The sequence below is a fragment of the Pseudogymnoascus verrucosus genome (assembly GCF_001662655.1).
Source record: "Pseudogymnoascus verrucosus strain UAMH 10579 unplaced genomic scaffold scaffold_49, whole genome shotgun sequence".
Taxonomy (NCBI): domain Eukaryota; kingdom Fungi; phylum Ascomycota; class Leotiomycetes; order Thelebolales; family Thelebolaceae; genus Pseudogymnoascus; species Pseudogymnoascus verrucosus.
In genome coordinates this window covers 41,558-58,742 of record NW_017263700.1, presented here as the reverse complement: position 1 = coordinate 58,742, position 17,185 = coordinate 41,558, and the positions used below count along the sequence as shown (strand labels likewise).

General features: G+C 49.4%; 7 protein-coding genes across 7 annotated transcripts; 2 read left to right on the top strand and 5 right to left on the bottom strand.

Moving 5' to 3' along the window:
- Positions 1 to 410: 410 nt before the first annotated feature.
- VE01_08745 (uncharacterized protein) lies at positions 411 to 1,895 on the bottom strand. Its single transcript, XM_018278164.2, has 3 exons — positions 1,507 to 1,895; positions 962 to 1,449; positions 411 to 903 (listed from the first exon to the last, which is right to left on the bottom strand). The coding sequence occupies exons 1-3, from the start codon at positions 1,777 to 1,779 to the stop codon at positions 525 to 527; spliced, it is 1,140 nt and encodes a 379-aa protein (XP_018127150.2). The 5' UTR covers positions 1,780 to 1,895; the 3' UTR covers positions 411 to 524.
- A 1,182-nt stretch (positions 1,896 to 3,077) lies between these two features.
- VE01_08744 (uncharacterized protein) lies at positions 3,078 to 5,435 on the top strand. Its single transcript, XM_018278163.2, has one exon. The coding sequence runs from the start codon at positions 3,922 to 3,924 to the stop codon at positions 5,218 to 5,220; it is 1,299 nt and encodes a 432-aa protein (XP_018127149.2). The 5' UTR covers positions 3,078 to 3,921; the 3' UTR covers positions 5,221 to 5,435.
- On the bottom strand, positions 5,391 to 7,266 carry VE01_08743 (uncharacterized protein). The gene is made up of 5 exons (XM_018278162.2): positions 7,138 to 7,266; positions 6,459 to 7,027; positions 6,043 to 6,366; positions 5,876 to 5,975; positions 5,391 to 5,821 (listed from the first exon to the last, which is right to left on the bottom strand). The coding sequence occupies exons 2-5, from the start codon at positions 6,976 to 6,978 to the stop codon at positions 5,563 to 5,565; spliced, it is 1,203 nt and encodes a 400-aa protein (XP_018127152.2). The 5' UTR covers positions 6,979 to 7,027; positions 7,138 to 7,266; the 3' UTR covers positions 5,391 to 5,562.
- Positions 7,267 to 8,822: 1,556 nt separating this feature from the next.
- Positions 8,823 to 10,233, bottom strand: VE01_08742 (uncharacterized protein; the record flags this gene model as incomplete). The annotated part of the gene is made up of 5 exons (XM_018278161.1): positions 8,823 to 9,074; positions 9,320 to 9,366; positions 9,422 to 9,598; positions 9,679 to 10,050; positions 10,113 to 10,233. The coding sequence occupies 5 exons, from the start codon at positions 10,231 to 10,233 to the stop codon at positions 8,823 to 8,825; spliced, it is 969 nt and encodes a 322-aa protein (XP_018127151.1).
- Positions 10,234 to 11,180: 947 nt separating this feature from the next.
- VE01_08741 (uncharacterized protein) lies at positions 11,181 to 11,582 on the top strand (the record flags this gene model as incomplete). The annotated part of the gene is made up of 1 exon (XM_018278160.1): positions 11,181 to 11,582. One exon carries the CDS (start codon positions 11,181 to 11,183, stop codon positions 11,580 to 11,582), a length of 402 nt encoding a protein of 133 aa, XP_018127154.1.
- Positions 11,583 to 12,771: 1,189 nt separating this feature from the next.
- VE01_08740 (uncharacterized protein) lies at positions 12,772 to 14,086 on the bottom strand. The gene has a single exon (XM_018278159.2). It carries the CDS (start codon positions 13,714 to 13,716, stop codon positions 12,922 to 12,924), a length of 795 nt encoding a protein of 264 aa, XP_018127153.1. The 5' UTR covers positions 13,717 to 14,086; the 3' UTR covers positions 12,772 to 12,921.
- A 617-nt stretch (positions 14,087 to 14,703) lies between these two features.
- On the bottom strand, positions 14,704 to 17,045 carry VE01_08739 (uncharacterized protein). The gene is made up of 3 exons (XM_018278158.2): positions 16,496 to 17,045; positions 16,358 to 16,428; positions 14,704 to 16,299 (listed from the first exon to the last, which is right to left on the bottom strand). Exons 1-3 carry the CDS (start codon positions 16,703 to 16,705, stop codon positions 14,898 to 14,900), a joined length of 1,683 nt encoding a protein of 560 aa, XP_018127120.1. The 5' UTR covers positions 16,706 to 17,045; the 3' UTR covers positions 14,704 to 14,897.
- Between the last annotated feature and the right edge of the window lie 140 nt (positions 17,046 to 17,185).

Genomic DNA, 17,185 nt, shown 5'->3' with positions numbered 1-17,185 from the left:
GAGGCCAGGGAGCATATAGACCAGGAGGATGGTGACGAAGGGTGGATGCGGATTGCTGGACATATGGTTGGACCGGGTTTTTACGAGGCGATTGGAGCAAGCATAGAGTGCGTTCTACACACCGCCACCGGGGTTGACATATTATTAATAGTACACACTACATGCCACGGTATAAATCGCCCCCAAACCTAATATAGTGCGCCAGAAATCAATAACTGTTCCTGAGAACATCACCCGGTATCAAGGTGAGAATACCGTTGCTTTCAGGGCTGTTCTTGCAAATGGCACTGTTAAGTTCTCAAACATCGAAGCAACTGATTATAGGGCCGTGTTCGAGTTTCGCCGCTAAGGAGGCGATCACGACTGCGGGTTTCACATCCGATCCGTGAAAACCAAGCATTTCACTGTCGGGGTTTTATTCCGGGCGCCTTTTAATACTGGAGTGATCAATAAATACACATTTAGTATAAGCCAATATATATACCCGTGCCGTTTATTATACACGTATGGTTGACCTTTTCAATTTACTTCCACTCATGGATCTCGATGTCCTCAAACTCAGCAGGTCTATTCACACTAACCGCAATACCAATATTCTTTGGTCTTTGCAGAATATCTGGGCACTGCTCTTGTGAACCACTCGCTTGGCTATTGGCAGTTCTGACTCTCTTAACGCTTGATAGAATATGCAACGGTACCTTGGAGGAATTGCTACTACTACTCAGCTTGCGTCTTTCGAAAAATGACTGCGAAGTCAGTGCTTTGGTGTTATCGCTGTTCGGTACTGAGGTGTTGTCTTCGGCACTGCCGTGTTGTCTTCTGGCGATCTGTCGACTGTCTTGAGTTGGGAAGGTTTCAAACGTTTGCTCTGCTGCAACAAGCCTTGAACCCAATATATCAATCCTACATTCGTGTCAGCATTACTGAAGGGAAATTCTCAAATAACCACATGTTGACTCACATAAGCAGCACAGGAAATAGACATTCAAGAGTGTATACAAATCTGTCGACCTGGCTCGCAACACTGGTAGCTTTCTGTGCCGAATTTTGGAAGCTGTACGTGACAGCCCTCGTAAGGCCAATCAAAGACAAAGAGGCAAGCCTAATTTCAGTACTGCGAGTCAAATGACGGAATAGGCTTGTTGCCGAAGTGAAGGCCACGGCAGATTCTTTCGCAGCAGCAAATACACGCAGCAAGAATACTGAGCTGACGCACTCCACAAGAGCGATAGCAATGAAATATCCAATGTGTAAATCGCTGGTAAGTTTTTGCATCGATGAGGACTTGTGAAAGTTGTCGAGTGCACGAGTTACCAAGATACTCGCTCGAATGAGCACAATGGCAGCCATAATAGACCAAAAGCATGCCAGAAAAACTCTTCTGTCGCGATGTTGTAATATTTTATCTAGTATTTGGTAACTGTAAAAAGACAACCCAGCCTCTTGGATCTGTAGACGATTGAGTTCGAGGAATTTACGTAGCACAACATCTGAATCTGTACTTACCAACCACATCACATCTGCAACTATTCCAGCCGCAAGGCTTGGTATTCGCTGATAGTCACCATAGAATGAATAGTAACACATTCCATTTGCAACTGCGCAGGCTATCGATACAATAATAGGAACAACAGTGATAGGCGAAATGTTTGTTATTCCAACCACGAGACTTCCGTATAATACATTCATTAATCCAATGGTGCTTAGTATCGCCCAACTCGTTTCGAAGTAGATTTGGTCCGTTGTGTTCATTGGTGGTGGTGTAATAAGAGACGCCATTTGGAATAGTATCTGGCATGCGTTCTGTAGGAGGTAGTAGACATGGGTAGGTCGCGATATCCGCGAGTAGATATCCGGGACCAGAGTATGGTCCTAGGCAATGCTTAATGGTATAGTTTGTGGGGGGGAGGTCGCTAACTACTATATAGAAACTAGTAGGAAGGGATCTTCAGTGGTAGCGTGCGGGGTACAGTGGTGGCGCTTTCTAGCGTCATACTACACTGCTATAAGTTAGTCGTACTATTCTATGCTCCACTAATCGCCAGAACCGGCCATGAGCTTCGCTCGTACGGAGGGATATCCACGAGTAGATATCTGGGAGCAGAGTATGATCCTAGGCAAGGCTTATATCGAGTAGAGATGCAATACGGGACAACGACAACAAAGGTAGCTAACCAAGCAGGAATAGTAGTATACACTATATCCGTTTACTTCCTTATAACACTAGCATCTCTTTGTACTACACAACCCTTTACACTAAATAGAACATTTTAACCTAAGTACTTATAGATGACCTGCGCCGAACTCGCCGAGAGGTCATTTTGTTGTTTGACAGGCTGAAATGAAATCTGACATGTAGATTAGACCATCCTGTCCGCTCTGCCATACACAAGCTTGCGTATCCTCAGGATAATAGTCTCAATCGTGCCAATAGACATAGCGCGAAATCGCGGTCCTTGCCGCTTGAAGGGTGAGACGAGGGGTGAACGTGGGTGAGGTGTCAGGCCACCTACGTTAAGTGAGAGGGATGAGTAGGGTGAGCTGGGTGCGCCGGTCGTGGCGTACGGGAGCCCGTGGGATTGCCGGGGGATTTTCGCTAAGCCAAGCTATAAATCCGGAATCCCATAGTCCTCACCTTAATTTCCCCCGAATTCCCAACAAATACAGCACTAGAGTACTGACGGGCGGATACAGTATTTACCCTCGCCCCTTGGTTGTCAATCGCCTCGGATTTTTCGCTGCAGTTCAGTCATGATGGAGGATCGCTACATCCTGCCATGTTCCCCACAAGTCCTGTGCGAGGACCGCTTCTCTATCCTCGATTCAGACGTGTTGCATGTGCCATTCTGGGAGTTGTTCAAAGCACTTGTGGTTGAAGAAGTCAACTGCCCAACGGATGTCATCGGCGTATTAGAATCAATCGCGATTTCATTGAGGCAGAAGACCAACACGGACTATGGTTCTCTTCGAGATTTTATGACGGAACTAAAGCCTGGTTTCTATATATAATGCTTAACAATCCACATCACATTACATATGACCATAGACTCAAGAGAATTGGGCATCCCGTCCGCTCTGTGATACACAAGCTTGCGTATTCTCCAGATTATAGTCTTAATCGTGCCAATAGGCATAGCGTAGAATCGCAGCCCATTGCCGCCAGAAGGGTGAGGCGAGGGATGACCAGGGTGGGCTGGGTGAGCTAGGGGATAATTGCCACAGCAGCGTCACGTGGACTAGGCAATTATGTGCGTTGTAGTGGTAAGACAGAGGGTCTTCACTCCATTCACTCCGAGCCTGCCCGGAAGAGTATATAATAGGAACGCGGACCTCCGGAGGAGGATCAGCGTTCAGTCTTCGTAATACAAGAGGATTCTATGTAATAGCCAATAGCCCATAAACGTGACTTCCAAACTACACTGTTCACCCGAGGATCCTTACATACTACGGACGCACTTGTTAAGTGGATATTGTGTGGGGACGACTTTTTGACTACGAACCGGCTGAGGCCCGACTTGATCGGATGAGTTGGAATGTCAGTCGAGGATTTTCTCTTAGTATTTACTTTTCGCGATATATGACTTGGTCCCCAATGCGAGCCAGCTGGGCCGCTTGAACCGAGTATGAATAAATCAACCAATCATACGCCCCCGAACTTCGTTCCGCGACAGCCGCCTCCGAAGCATCCGGTGTAAGAACAACTTTAAAATTTAGAACTTCAAATTCTCCGTTTCAATCCAAACATCATGGGATCATTAGCATGCCACGCTGAATCTAGCGTCCGGACGTTGAGTTTACTGCGCCGGGTTTGCCACAGCCCATAAGCACTTAAAGGGAAGATGGCGCACCATGATGTGAATATCTCTATAGAGAACACTAATATAATATACATTTGAACATCTAATACGGCAAGGTTACCTCATGACTTACTGCTTACCTCGTGAATTCCCAAGAATGACGGACATTCACGCTCACACTCACACCGACACTCACACACACCCTCACAGACTCAGCCATCCCGGCCAAGCTGCATCCCAAACCAGCTCCTCTTACAGCCTCAGCGATCTCGAAAATGGAAATCTCGAAAAAGGAAACCTCGGCATGGCGGCCCTACAGTCTCCCGCGCCGCGAATGAAGGCGAAGGCGAAGTTTCTTAGAAAGGATGGGCGAGCAAAAGCAGACAAGCATCGGTCGGCATCGACCAGCCGCCTACGAACCATATGCACATCTTTTCGATACCTCTACAACCTCACCCCCGAGCAGGTCTCCAACTACTTAGCGTCATACGTTATATACAGTCTCGACTGGGCAGATGAGGGGCAGATGATACAGGCGCTTGGTCCCGATTACGTTGAAAAAGTCGGCAGCTGCCTGCGTTCCTACTATGGCGTCCTCAACCACCTATGCGCCCTTGGCAATGTGGAGAAGATGTACATCCCACCTCTTATCGACATCCATGTGTCGGTACTTGACAATCAGCTCTTATACGAGGAGTCGGTGGCGCGGGATATCAACCTCAAGCCTGGAGACAAGGCCTTGGATATAGGCTGCGGCCGTGGCAGAGTTGCGGCTCACATGGCCACCTTTTCTGGCGCAAAACTAACAGGCGTCAACATCGATCCGAATCAGATCGCCCAGGCCAGAACATACAACGAGGAGCGTCGGCTGGAGAACACATTTGTAGAAGCAGACTTTAACAATCTGCCTCTCCCTTTCGCAGACGATACCTTCGATGCATGCTACGAGATCCAGGCTCTTAGCTTATGCAAAGACCTCCCCGCTCTCTTTAGCGAACTGCACCGAGTCCTCAAGCCCGGCGCCAAATTCTCCATCCTGGACTGGGTATCGCTTCCAGACTACGACCCAACCAATCCTCATCACGAGGAACTGATGCGCCGAGTAAAACCACTCATTGGTGCGGTTGGGACACCGACACCAGAAACACTAGCCACAGCCCTGATGGAGGTGGGATTCGCAGTGCGGAAGTCGGATAATGCGAGCGTCGGTGGGCTGCAGGCGCCACTGATTGCCAAGGAGGATGGATACTTTCGCACCGCGAGGGCGTTGATTAAGGGATTGGTTGGCGTTAAGGTGCTGCCGGCGCATTTGAGAACGTTAATGGATAGGTTGTGTTTGGACGGTGAGGCGTTCGTAGAGATGGATACGCAGAGGTTGGTTAGTACGAGCTATCGGATCATTGCGGAAAAGAAAGGGCAGTGAAAGAGCACGAATATGTGCATAGCCTTTAGAACTAGGTTTGCCATTGAGTTCGGGGTTAGTGTGCGCTGATTCTAATATTCTGCTAGGGCAAGGCGGCTCTATGATGACTTATAAATCACTTTCTTTTGTTTTAAAGCGAGCCGGTTGTTGTAATAGACTTAGTTAGGAGCCTCCATAATATACTTACATTGCCTCAGAATTAGCTAACAACGTGGGCGAAGGATTCACAGCAGCGAATGCAATCCACAGGCGACGGGCTCTTCAAGCCGTATGCAGGTTTGTTGGGTCACATTCCAACCCCATTGATTATTCTCACTTTCCCATTTTTGCATCCACGTCACCTCAAGCCCAAGCACCAATCAAACTCATCCCAAATGCTCCCGCAAAAACCAGCAAACAAGCCCAAACCCTCCTCCTCCCCCTTAAAACTGTCCAACTCTCATCACTCAAGAAATCCTCGCTCATCAAATCCACTAAACTCGTAAACGTCAACAATCCAGATGAAATAGCATTCATAATCCCGACCATAAGGAGGCCAACTTGTGAGCCGGGTGCATAGAGGGTGCGTGTTGCTAGACCTATGGCCTGGCCTATTGGCGTTCTAAGGGCGTGTTAGTAGGGTAAAGGGGGAGAAGGGAGGGAAGTGAGAGCGTACGTGCAGCCGTAGGCGAGCGCCATAAGCCAAGGTTGGAAAGCATGTCTTTTCCAACTTAGGACCGCAATTCGTGACCCAAGTGCGAGACCTTCAAATGTTTCTGTTCACAGGTCATTAGTTCCGGGAAGATTCACACCATGTGGGGTTGGGAAGATGTGGAAACTTACGATGGAAAGTAATTGCAATTAAAAGCACGATAAAATCGTTCCCAACAGCAACACTGAGTGCCATGCCAATAAACACACTGTGGAATAGAATCCCCATCTCTAACAGCACACACTGCATTAGTGCTTTCTTGTGATTTTGTATCTCGATGGGCGTGATTGCTGTTCCATTCGCAGATGATGAAGCTACATATTTTTCAGACTCCTCTTTAGCTTGAGGGAGTGTATTGCGCTCCCCCGCATCGAAAGCTGCACTGCTTTTCGTGATTCTCTGGAGCTCCCTTCCTGTGCTATTATTTCGGCCGTGGATGAGCCCCTGTTCTGGTCCTGTTTCACTGTCAGCTACGTGTCTATATCCTTCCCTTCTACTCTTTTCCTCCTATGGGCTAGAACAGAACAAACAAAAAAAAAACACCTACGCCTTTCTCCCTCCTGATTCCCGACACTAGAGCCCTCTTTCGTATTCTCATTCCTATGCCCGCCCCCGATACTCTCCTCCATCATTCCCGCCGGCATTGCACACCCATTCTTCCCCGGACTAAACACCATCTCCACCACAGCAATCATGAACACCGCAGCAAGAGCCAACGCCCCCGCCATAGCAGGATAATCCTTATTCCAGAAATCGGGCAGGCAGGGATCAGTGAGGGAAATAAACGCCGTGGGCAACAAATGCACGAACGCAGTAGCGATTAGGACACCCGTTCCAAAATGACGCACGACGAAGAGGAAGGTGGGTGGGATGCGGAGGCGGGGTGCTTTTACCACAATGAGAGGGAAGGCGCAAGCTGTTGATGACACGAAGAGGATGATGAAAACAGCGGCAATGTGGAGGTTGAGGTTATAGTCTTCCCCATTGACAGCCCTCCCACACGATGGCTTCGCATCGGTGGCTACTTGGCGCGCGACAAGCATTCTCTTCATTAGTGAAGACCCCATATTAAATTAATAGATAGTCAACAGTGAATAATGAGCGTGTATTGTGTATCTGATCCGTTGATAAGTTAGAATAAATTATTTTGTAAGTAGGTGTCACGTTTGGCTATTTACACCTATGCGAGCGACTTGGCAGTATCAGATGGACGTCAGTTCACTCACCGATCACACCGCTCTCGATTTAGACCACAAAGCGCAATACATCCCCCAGATTTTCTTAAAAAAATCTAAATTCTGAAAAAAATAAACTGTTTGAGGACCACGGTATGAAAGAAAAACGCGGGGTTAGCCTTACCTTAATACTTCTCCCTTAAAAGTTTCGACTCCAATTTTAGTTTCCGGGAGGGGCGTACCGGTACCCAACTCCTATTAAAAGCCGATCCCAGCCAGTCATGCGGTACGAAGGCAACGATAATCTGCTCACTGTATTGCTTGGCCCTCCCCGCCAAGAGACAAGTTCCATAATCTAGAGTTAGGCCGGAATTACCCGGTTATATAATCCGAGAACTCAGGTTTGTACGTAAGTTGAGATAGGGTTCGGGTGGCGTTGAGAAGATATCGTGATGCAGATTGTCTCTGCTTGGCGAAAAGTGGTTTTGAGGATGGAGGAGTTGGCCTTGAATGAATGAGCTTGCTCACCCTCGATCACTCGCTCACCATTCGCTCACCTATATCATGGCCATCCAAAGTCGCGGTCCATCACATACATCGCTTCTCAATACGAGACTCACCAGCGAATACCCCCTTTTATATGTTCTTTATTGATCTTTTGGATATAAAGTCAATGTCTAGTGGTTGGTTGTTATGTTGCGGCGTGGAGAGTGAGTTAAGTCTACATGTGACTCTCCACTCTGCCCTGAGATACATAAAGTAAGGTTGGGGTTGCTTTTCTTGTTCTCAGCTACGCTGGTAACCACCAACAGATACTATTTTACGGCGAATCAGCAAGCACGATTCTGGTCGAATCTTTCTTTCCCCAGATCTATCTCTTATAGACTTTTGGTTCTAGATGTTTTATTACTTTAGGCACCGTCTCAGTTGTGGTGTAATATCATTTATCTCTTGTTTCTGCATATGCCAGTCAACGTCACCATCCTTCTCCACCGTTCGAGAAGAACTTTCTAAAATCAGTATATAATGTCCGGATTTCTGTTGAAGGATGTATATTCTGTTTTCATTCAACACACGTCCAAGATCATTCCATCCTAAGACTGCTGACTGAAGAACCAACAACCAAGAGGCCAAGCAACGGGGTGTCTTCAAAAAAATCATTGGGATCAAACACAACAACAAAAAGATATACGGTGAGTAATCCTTATTATAATTAATTCTCTCTTCGTTCTCCTGCATGAACCATTCGAATTTTCTGCTAACATACATTCTAAACTAGAAATGCCTTGCTTCTTTTGCAACAGGGGCAATCCAACTGGGGTGGGCGAATGTTCTCATTGTTTGGCACTTATCCCGACGGGCCCTAGAAGAGAACTAATACGGCTCACTCGAGACTCTATCGCCGATATATCCTCTATTTATTACCAACCTCTGGTGCAGTTATGGATCCACGAAGACAATAAAGACCAAAGGGGCTAGTCCACCATAGGGGAGTTCAGGGTGCATGGTGTCGAGGTGCTTTTAATCATCGATGGTAGAGGCAAGGTCAACGTGTCAACCTCGAACGCCTCATAGTTAAATATAGCCGCCGATCGATCTGGGAGGTCTCGCCCTACGACAGTAACTGTGTTGGGGGCTAAGGCAACGTGATATTGCAACGGCGTTGAAGGTGTCATGGTCTACTGGGAGTTGAGTGGATCACATTACAGGCCCGGCAAAGGCGGAACAAAGGCCATTTATCGTGGGATGATGGGAGTACGGTTATGAGATATCAGATGGAGCGCATTCAGACGCACGTTCAGGAGCACGTTCAGGGGCACGTTGGGGGTCATTTTGGGGGGGACGTTTGGGGGTATGTCCGGGAGCACGTTGAGAGGCATAGGGTTATGAGATATCAGCTGGAGCACGTTCAGGAGCATATTCAGGCGCACGTTCAGGAGCACGTTGGTTGGAGGGAGGTGTTCGGGGGCACGTTGAGACGCATAGGGCTATGAGATATCAGCTGGAGCACGTCCAGGCGCACGTTCAGGAGCACGTTGGGGAGCATAATGCTGCTATTTAATGAAACATTCAATAAATGCGATCCCTAATTGAAAGAGTACAAAGAATAGTGAAATTGCAAACAGAGACCCAATTCAACAAAACCAAGCGAGTACATAGAATAGTGAAATTGCAAACGAAGACCCAACCCAACAAAACGCAACGATTTATTCCACTTAAAAATCTGGCTTACAGTCGCAAAAGTTCCCTCTGTCTTCAAATTTGCGTCGCTCAGTATCCCTAGGGGGCTTTGTATGTATGCTACTGAAGGTGCAACAAAAGCTCGCCGCATCACGATAGTTGCCAAATTCGGTTTCGAGTTGTTTTTCCATCTCTTTGCATATGAGACTCTGCCACAGAGGCTCCTGAATCCAATTATAGGCACACGCATGTTCCCACCAATCAGGCAAATACCCTGCATGCTCCCAATCAATGATGCCGCTGACATGTCCGTCATGTACCATAATGTTGCCTATGTTTAAGTCGCAGTGTGTAAGCACATATTGCGTTGGCTGTATTTCTCTAACCATGCCGAATCCGTTCTGCGAATACCTTTTGCCACACGTGCCCACCAAGTTTCTTTGTCCTCGATAACCACCACCGAGGTGTGCGTAGACCCGAGCATTTGGTCGCGTACGGGGGCACCTTCGACCGTCTGTGGTGATGGTGCCTTGTGCTTGCGAAGCTCTGCAATATATTCAATAACTTCGCGTGCGTAATTTTTTTTTTCGGCTCCGCTGAGCCGTGGCCATGCATCCTCTAGACTTTCACCAGGCACCCTTTTCATCAAGAAAAAGTGGCTGTTGTCATCCTTCCAGTACTTCATCTCCTCAACCACAGGGATTTTCGTATTTTCGCGTACCCATTTGGTGGTCGCAAAGTCAGTCCCAATGTAGTCATTTCCGAAAGAATCAATAAAGGTAACTCTTTCAGAACGTATTCGCTCCCAATATACCACATGCCACGCGTTGCCTGCCCAAAAAAACATTTGACGGTGCTAGCGTATCCAGTGCGAACCTGAAGTTTCATATTCCAGCCGCAGTTGTGGCAGAGGAGTGTGTCGGCCCGTCTTTTCCATAGTTCTTGGTCCAGCCATGAGAGAGCCATCGTGAATCCGTTGATGTATACGTAGGAACAAATCAATAGTTTTATGAGAGTTAATTTTTTTTTGAGAAGTTATGCCGAAGGTCTTTTTCGTGGGATATAGTAAGATGATTTCTCCTATAATGAAGAAAAAATGTCTGGAATATAACCCCCCTCGAAGACAAAGAGACAAAGAAACTACACTGGAGTTATGGTTAGGTGATTAAGGTTCACGTTTGCAAAACTGGTGGTCTCCTTACAATGCGGCAAAGCTGGCACTTTTTCACTATGCAAACATCACAAGGACTTCAATTAACGGTTTCTGTCACCCTTCCTTTAGTTCCGTGGAATGATTGCAGCAAAAATCCAATGAGCCCTCAGTTGCGACTTCAAATATCTATGGTGGCCGCATTCCAATCCGCAAACAGTGTTTTCTTTGTGATATTTGCGGGCTGATGAATGCGCCCATCGCCTCTGCCTCGTTTCGGTGGCCCATCTCTTTCATCGCAAATGGAAGACTCAGACCAGGGTTAGAACAGACAACAAAGCAGATGTGGCTCAGAATTTGTTTCGTGCGAGGGGCCTTGTGCAAAGTTGTCTTGGCATTTTCCATGGTAGGGCGTTGTTCGCAAAATTCTCCCTTTTCGTGGGGTGTAATTGTGAGTCGGCAGGAATTCATGGTTAAATCGGCCGTGATATCGTTGGGGGCGGAAATGGGCCCTTATATACCTATTTATAGACTGTGTGTGGGGTTGGCTTCAACCTCACGCAACTATCTGAATCCTTCAGGAAGCGGTCAATCTAATGATATGCCTCTATCGAGATATCTTATGGCAATCATAACGCATTCCCAAGCATCATCCATGAACCTCCTATTTTGCTGCAAACGTACTTATATCGAACGGTAAGCCCATGAAAAAAACCCACCCCTCGCCATTACAACCCACAATCTCCTCACAAATTCCACAAAAATGTCCAACAAAACTATGGTCACTTGCCACGGCGCCGTCGACGGACACGAACTACTTGAAGCTGGCTGCTTCTTGTATGGAAAACCCGGCTCCAGAGTAGCCGGCGCCCTGAAATCCTGCTGCCCAGAGATTCGCTCGTTTGCCCCCCAAGGCGGCAACGGCTCCGGAACAAACTGCAAGGTCTTCTGCAACGCCCCGACTGCACAACAGGTCGATGTAGCGAACCTGTGCATGAACAAATTTTACGACGAGCATCCGGGAATCGACACCGACGACGAGTACAACAATCTTTGGACGTGCGATACGCCAGATACTCGCAGTGCAGCGGTTCAGGGAAGAACTAGTTGGGGTGGTTTGGTGGTGTTGTGCCTTGGTCTCTCGACGGCCATGGCTATGTTATAAGAACGTTGGCAATGATGTAGGATGTGGATAGTTCTGGCGGACGAGTTGCAATACTAGATGGCCGAGAATTCCTTGTGGTAACTACTGGCTATAATACCCACTTTTGTATGTTTTTTACCGCCTTCGATATAAAATCATTATGTGCCTGGCGTGATTGAGCCTTATGCTGCGATGTGGATACGATCTTCCGGTCTGCCATGCCTTAAGTTTGAGATTCAGTCGGCTTTCGTTCTCAATCTATGTGATAGCCAATAGGTGGTATATAGCGCAAATTGCAAGTTTCTTGGTGTCTAAAGATGCGCTTTTGGTGTTGTAGCCTACGGCGGAATTCTATTTTTTGGCTCGATGGTTGTTGGGGTCCTAATTGTGAGTCGGCTGGAGTTCATGGGTAAATTGGCCGAGATACCACGGGGAGCTGATCTTATCACTTTCGGTAATCATGAGGAGAACAAATACTATATATAGGAGCGTAGTACGGGGTATTATCCTAGATCAACCCCAGTTATTTGCTAAACTACTTAATGGAGCCTCCATAGCGTATGCCTCGAAGGATCGGGATATTAATGCCAAGCATCATCCATGGCTCTCCCATATACCGCAAAGGTACTTAAATCAAACAATAAGGTCATGGAAAACCGTCGCCGACACAGCCCGCAGTCTCCTCACTAAATCCGCAAAATTGTACACCTCAACCATATCTTCCAGTCCAACTATTGCAATCCTACTGTCCCCCGTCGCCTGAAGTTGCGCCCTATAGAAGGTATGGATAATAAGAAGCCTGAAATTCCTATTGGAGTGAAGGCCTGAAAAACGCAATGGTATCTAGGCAACTACACGGCGAATCACCCCGACTTCTTTATAGGAGGGGCTGGAGGTGTGATATGAGTTCTTCAGGTGCGACGGTGATGGGAAGGACCAGTCCTTGGGGTAGTTTGGTGATGCTGTTTTAGTGATACTTGTGGACTCCGCGGCTGCGACCATGCTGTAAGAGCATCGGCGAGGTTAACCAGAGTTGTGCAATCCAGCTGGTCCCATTGAAGTGCTGGATCGCCGAGGATTAATAACGAAGAAGAGGTTACAGCAACCACAGAGACAAGCGGGTCGTATATTTGCAGGTTTAGTATCAGGGGTAGGAGGCAAGAGAAGAGACAACTATCAACAGGGAATGTGTACGGGCTACAAATATGATGCGAAGAGAACCAAAGTTATGATTGATGGAAGTGATCCGTGACTAGATAAATATATATATAACCCAAATAGCATTCGTCGTCCTTAGACGGGATATCCAATGTAACACCCCAAACCCCAAACCCGACCTATCGATTACAAGCCTAGCACTCTACCGCCACGTCCCAGGCAACTCACCCCTCTCCCTCCCCCTCCTCTTCAACCCCACTTCCCCTCCCCCAACAAGACTGCTCCACCTCCTCCCCACACTCCGCCTATCCCTCCCAACCATCTTCGCACAGTCCATCCACTCTCTCCGACTAAGCTTCAACTTCTGCAACACAAGTTCAACAAGCACCCTATCCTCCTCATCCGTCCATTCCCCTTCATCCCCCTCACCCTCATCCACCACCTCGGACGTCTCCCCCACCGGGCCTCCCACTATCCCCAGCGCATCCGCCTCCTCACTTCGATACTGATGCGCATCATGTAACCTCTCAAAATCCCTCCTCACAAGCCCCAACGGCATCATCTCCGGCACGCCTCTACTCCTCTTCGGCGTCCTCGGCCCTTCCTCCTCCTCGTCCTCCTCTACCACTCCCCTTCGCCTCTTCCCCGCCCCCCTCGGCGACGCACGCTTCACTATCCTCTTCCTCGGTATCGGTTTCACCGGCAGCGGCGCCTCAGCAACTGCCGCAGCGCTAGCATCACTCGACGACGGCCGCGACGTGGACGACCGCAGACGCAGCTTCATCGGCGACGGCAGCGGAACGTGTCGCATCGGCGGGGTTGGAAGCTGCGTCTGAGGCTGCGGCGAGGCGAGCATGCTCTGGAGGGCGCGACATGTGGCGAGGAGGGCGGAGTGCGAGGACGTGGTCTGTTGCGAGGGGGAGGCGGGCGGGGAAGCGAAGAGAGAAGGTGGGAGCGGGGCGCGGCGAGGGGGCGGGCAGAGCGCAGGGAGGAGCATTGTCGTCGTGGTTGAGGTTATGATTGTGATGGTGGTTTGTGCGCCGGCTGCGGCCGGGCGGTGACGGTCGCGGATTGCGCGCGCGGGCCGGGGCGAGGTGAAGGCCTGTGTGTCGCGGGTATGTATAGGAGATATGAATTGAATGGCTTATAGCTGCGCGGAGTATGTGCGACGGCGAGCTGTGCTGTGCTCCTCGTGGGGCCGACGGGCAGTTATGGATCGATATGCGCGGTGAAGTGTCCGGTGTTATGCAGTGCGATGCGATATGATGCGCAGGAACAACGGTAACAACGGATGTGGGTGGATAACAGGACGAGGGAAGGGGTCTGGCGGGACGGGCCAACACAGGCCTTAATATGGGCAGCCTGAGGGTAGCCTGGTGTCCCCGCTCCGAGGGCACGATGCTGTGTGATTGGCTGAGACGGGGTGCTTCGGGCGGCGCGTGACGGGGCGGGTGAGGGTTGAAAGGGTGTTCAAGGGGTGCAGGCTAACTGGAAATAGTTTAGTAGAAACTGGTGGGACCCGCGTCTTGCGCCCTTGTGAAGGTCCTGCGCTATTCCTGTTTAGTAGTAGTGTTGTCTGAGAGACGCGTCTTGCGCGTTTTGACGCGTCGAGGTAGTCGCGTCCTTTACGCGTAAAGTGCCTGCATTGGCCAATCAACGGTCAGGTTTGAATTCGTGAAGCAGGTGGAAGCGGGCAGCGGGTGGTAGTGTGTTCACAGACGGTATAGAGATCAAGGCAGGCATGTCGGACGGTTTGGTGATGAAGGGTGGCATATCAGACGGTTTGGAGGTGAAGGCAGACCTGTCAGACAGTTTGGAGATCTAGGCGGGCATGTCAGACAGTTTGGAGACCAAGGTAGGCATATCAGACGGTTTGGAGATCAAGGCAGACATGCCAGACACTCATACCGACGCGGCATATCAAATAGGCATATTATCAAAGATACCAAAGACGACGAAACAAACCAGCTACTCACGAACAGTAGGATGACTAACATTATACTCATAGTACTTCTCGTCGTGTATGTACAGTACATACATACTCCTTGACTATTGTGCGTCTGTCACTTTAGCAAGAACACCCTCTCCGGAAGTATATAAACCTCGCTCATTCATTCCGCTTTTTCATCCCATCTTCATAAACCATCCTATCATCTTATCATCCTATCACCTACCACCCTACCACCCCTCCACCTTCCTCGTCTTAATCCACAGCCCATTCTCCGGCTTGCTCGTAGCCCCCCTCTTAATCGGAATCGTCCTCTCATCCTCCATCCTGGGATCCGCCAACTCAAACTCAAACCTCCCCACAAAAGCCGCCACCAAACACGCAAACTCGCCTCTCGCAAACTTCTCTCCAATGCAACTGCGCGGCCCATGTATGAACGTCAGGAACGCATAGTTCGTCTCCGCACCCCCACTCGCGTCCCGCAGCCAGCGCTCCGGCTCGAACTCATCCACATCCGGGCCCCAGAGCTTCGGGTCGCGGTTCGTCGCCCACGGCACCAGGTACAGCATCGTGCCCTTGGGGACGGGAACCCCCTGGATCGAAGTGTTGACGTTGGCCTCCCGCAGCGTCATCGGCACGGGGGAGTGGTGCCGCAGGACTTCCGCGCACACGGCGTTTAGGTAGGGCAGCCGCTCGATGTCCGCCGCTGTGATGGAGTCGCCAGAGTCGGGGCTTGGGAGGCTGGCGCGGACTTCGGCGCGCAGACGCGTCTGTATGGCTGGGTGTAGGCCGAGTAGGTAGATGGCCCAAATCATTGCTGTAGCAGTTGTTTCATGACCGGCGGCGAGGAAGGTCATGACCTGGTCGACGAGTTGGTCGTCAGTAAAGGCTCCGGACTCGAGAGCCACGCTGAGGATGTCCTTGTCTGCTTCTAAGCCTTTCGCGAGGCGTTCCTTCTTCTTGATGATGAGGTCTCGGGAGATGTCGCGAATTATTTTGACGGATTTGTTCACTTCCCTGTTGTGCTTGAAGGGTAAATGCCTAATGATGGCGTGGGAGATAAATAAGGACAAGATTTGCAGAGCAAAAGCCTCGCGAGAAGGCCGGAACGTCCTGACGTATGCTTGATACAGGTCTCCGGTGGGGTCGGCGATAGCATTAAAGTCCTGTCCCATTCCGGCGAGCCCAATGATGTCTAGGGTCGCTCGGTTGAACCACTGCCCGACGGAGACGATAGCCTGATCGCTGTTTACCTTGACGTCTCGGCTGATTCCCGCGTCGATAGCAGCTTCTGAAGGAGGGGCGCCGGCGGTGTTTTTGATCTCGTTGTCTATGGCAAACACAACCTCGACCGACTTGGACCAGAAGATCGGAAAGAGGCTTTTAACGTGGCGAAAAGCGAACGCGGGCATCAAGTTCTTGCGTTGAAACTTGTGCTCATCGCCTTCGGCCAGAAGCACACCGATGCCGAGTAGACGCCCAATACCTACGGAGAACTCGTAAGGCTTTATGAAATCATAGGACTTAGTAGTGAGGACCTCGGAGAGGGCCTTAGGAGAGGTGATTAAGAGGCGCTCCTTGTTGAAGATGCCCAAGAAACGAATAATGCCATCGTTGGGGATTGTTCTAGCCCTGAGGATGTTAGAATAAGGGGAACTAATACGAAGTAATGTGACTCAATGCGACTTACCATGTTCGCTGTGGACCGCCCAATTGTTCTCCAACCATATTGTCCCATTGTCCCATGAATAAACCGTTATCCTAACGGACATAAAAATTTTTTAGCTCAGTGGTCACTGTAGAGAGTCTCTACCAGAGGTTCACAAACCTTTGGGCCGGGCAGGTGCCTCAATGGGCTCAGCCTATGCTTCAACAATACGCTGTAGAAAGCCCAGACTGTAAACTGTACCAGGAATCCTTCGATAAAGATTCCTACATATCCAAATGCAAGATACCATGGCGGAGTTATGACACCGTTCCCAACCAAATATGACACTACAGCTGCCACTACAGCAAATAGCGTGTATTTAGAGACCATTTTAAGTGCTTCCAATTGCTGTACCGTCTGTGTGACCTTGTGGGTGATGTTGGTTGTATTGATAATAATGAGAAATGTGAAACTTAAACCTCAAAGCTTTATAAGAATAACGGGAGATGGAGGATGATGCCACACGCGAGTGGGCACGGGAAAGAAAAACCGAGGCAACCCTTCCGAGTCAAAAAGCCTTGTACAAGTAGTACAGAGAAGGAACGGCCGCCAAGGCCACCTGACACCACAACACACCGCAATGTCGCGGAGTAAAAGCGATATCACACAGCGACTGATGCTGAAGACAGGCCGAAGCCCTCACGAAGCAAGAAGGTGGGCATGGCCGTCACCTTGGATATCAGAGACCTGTAAGCACGCTAAGAATGTCTGGCAACCTTGCATCGATGGCTTCGCTATAGTGGCGCTAATGATTGGACGGGCCGATCGGTCTCTGGGAACCGCTGTCCCGAGTGGATGGGGGCAAGTGGA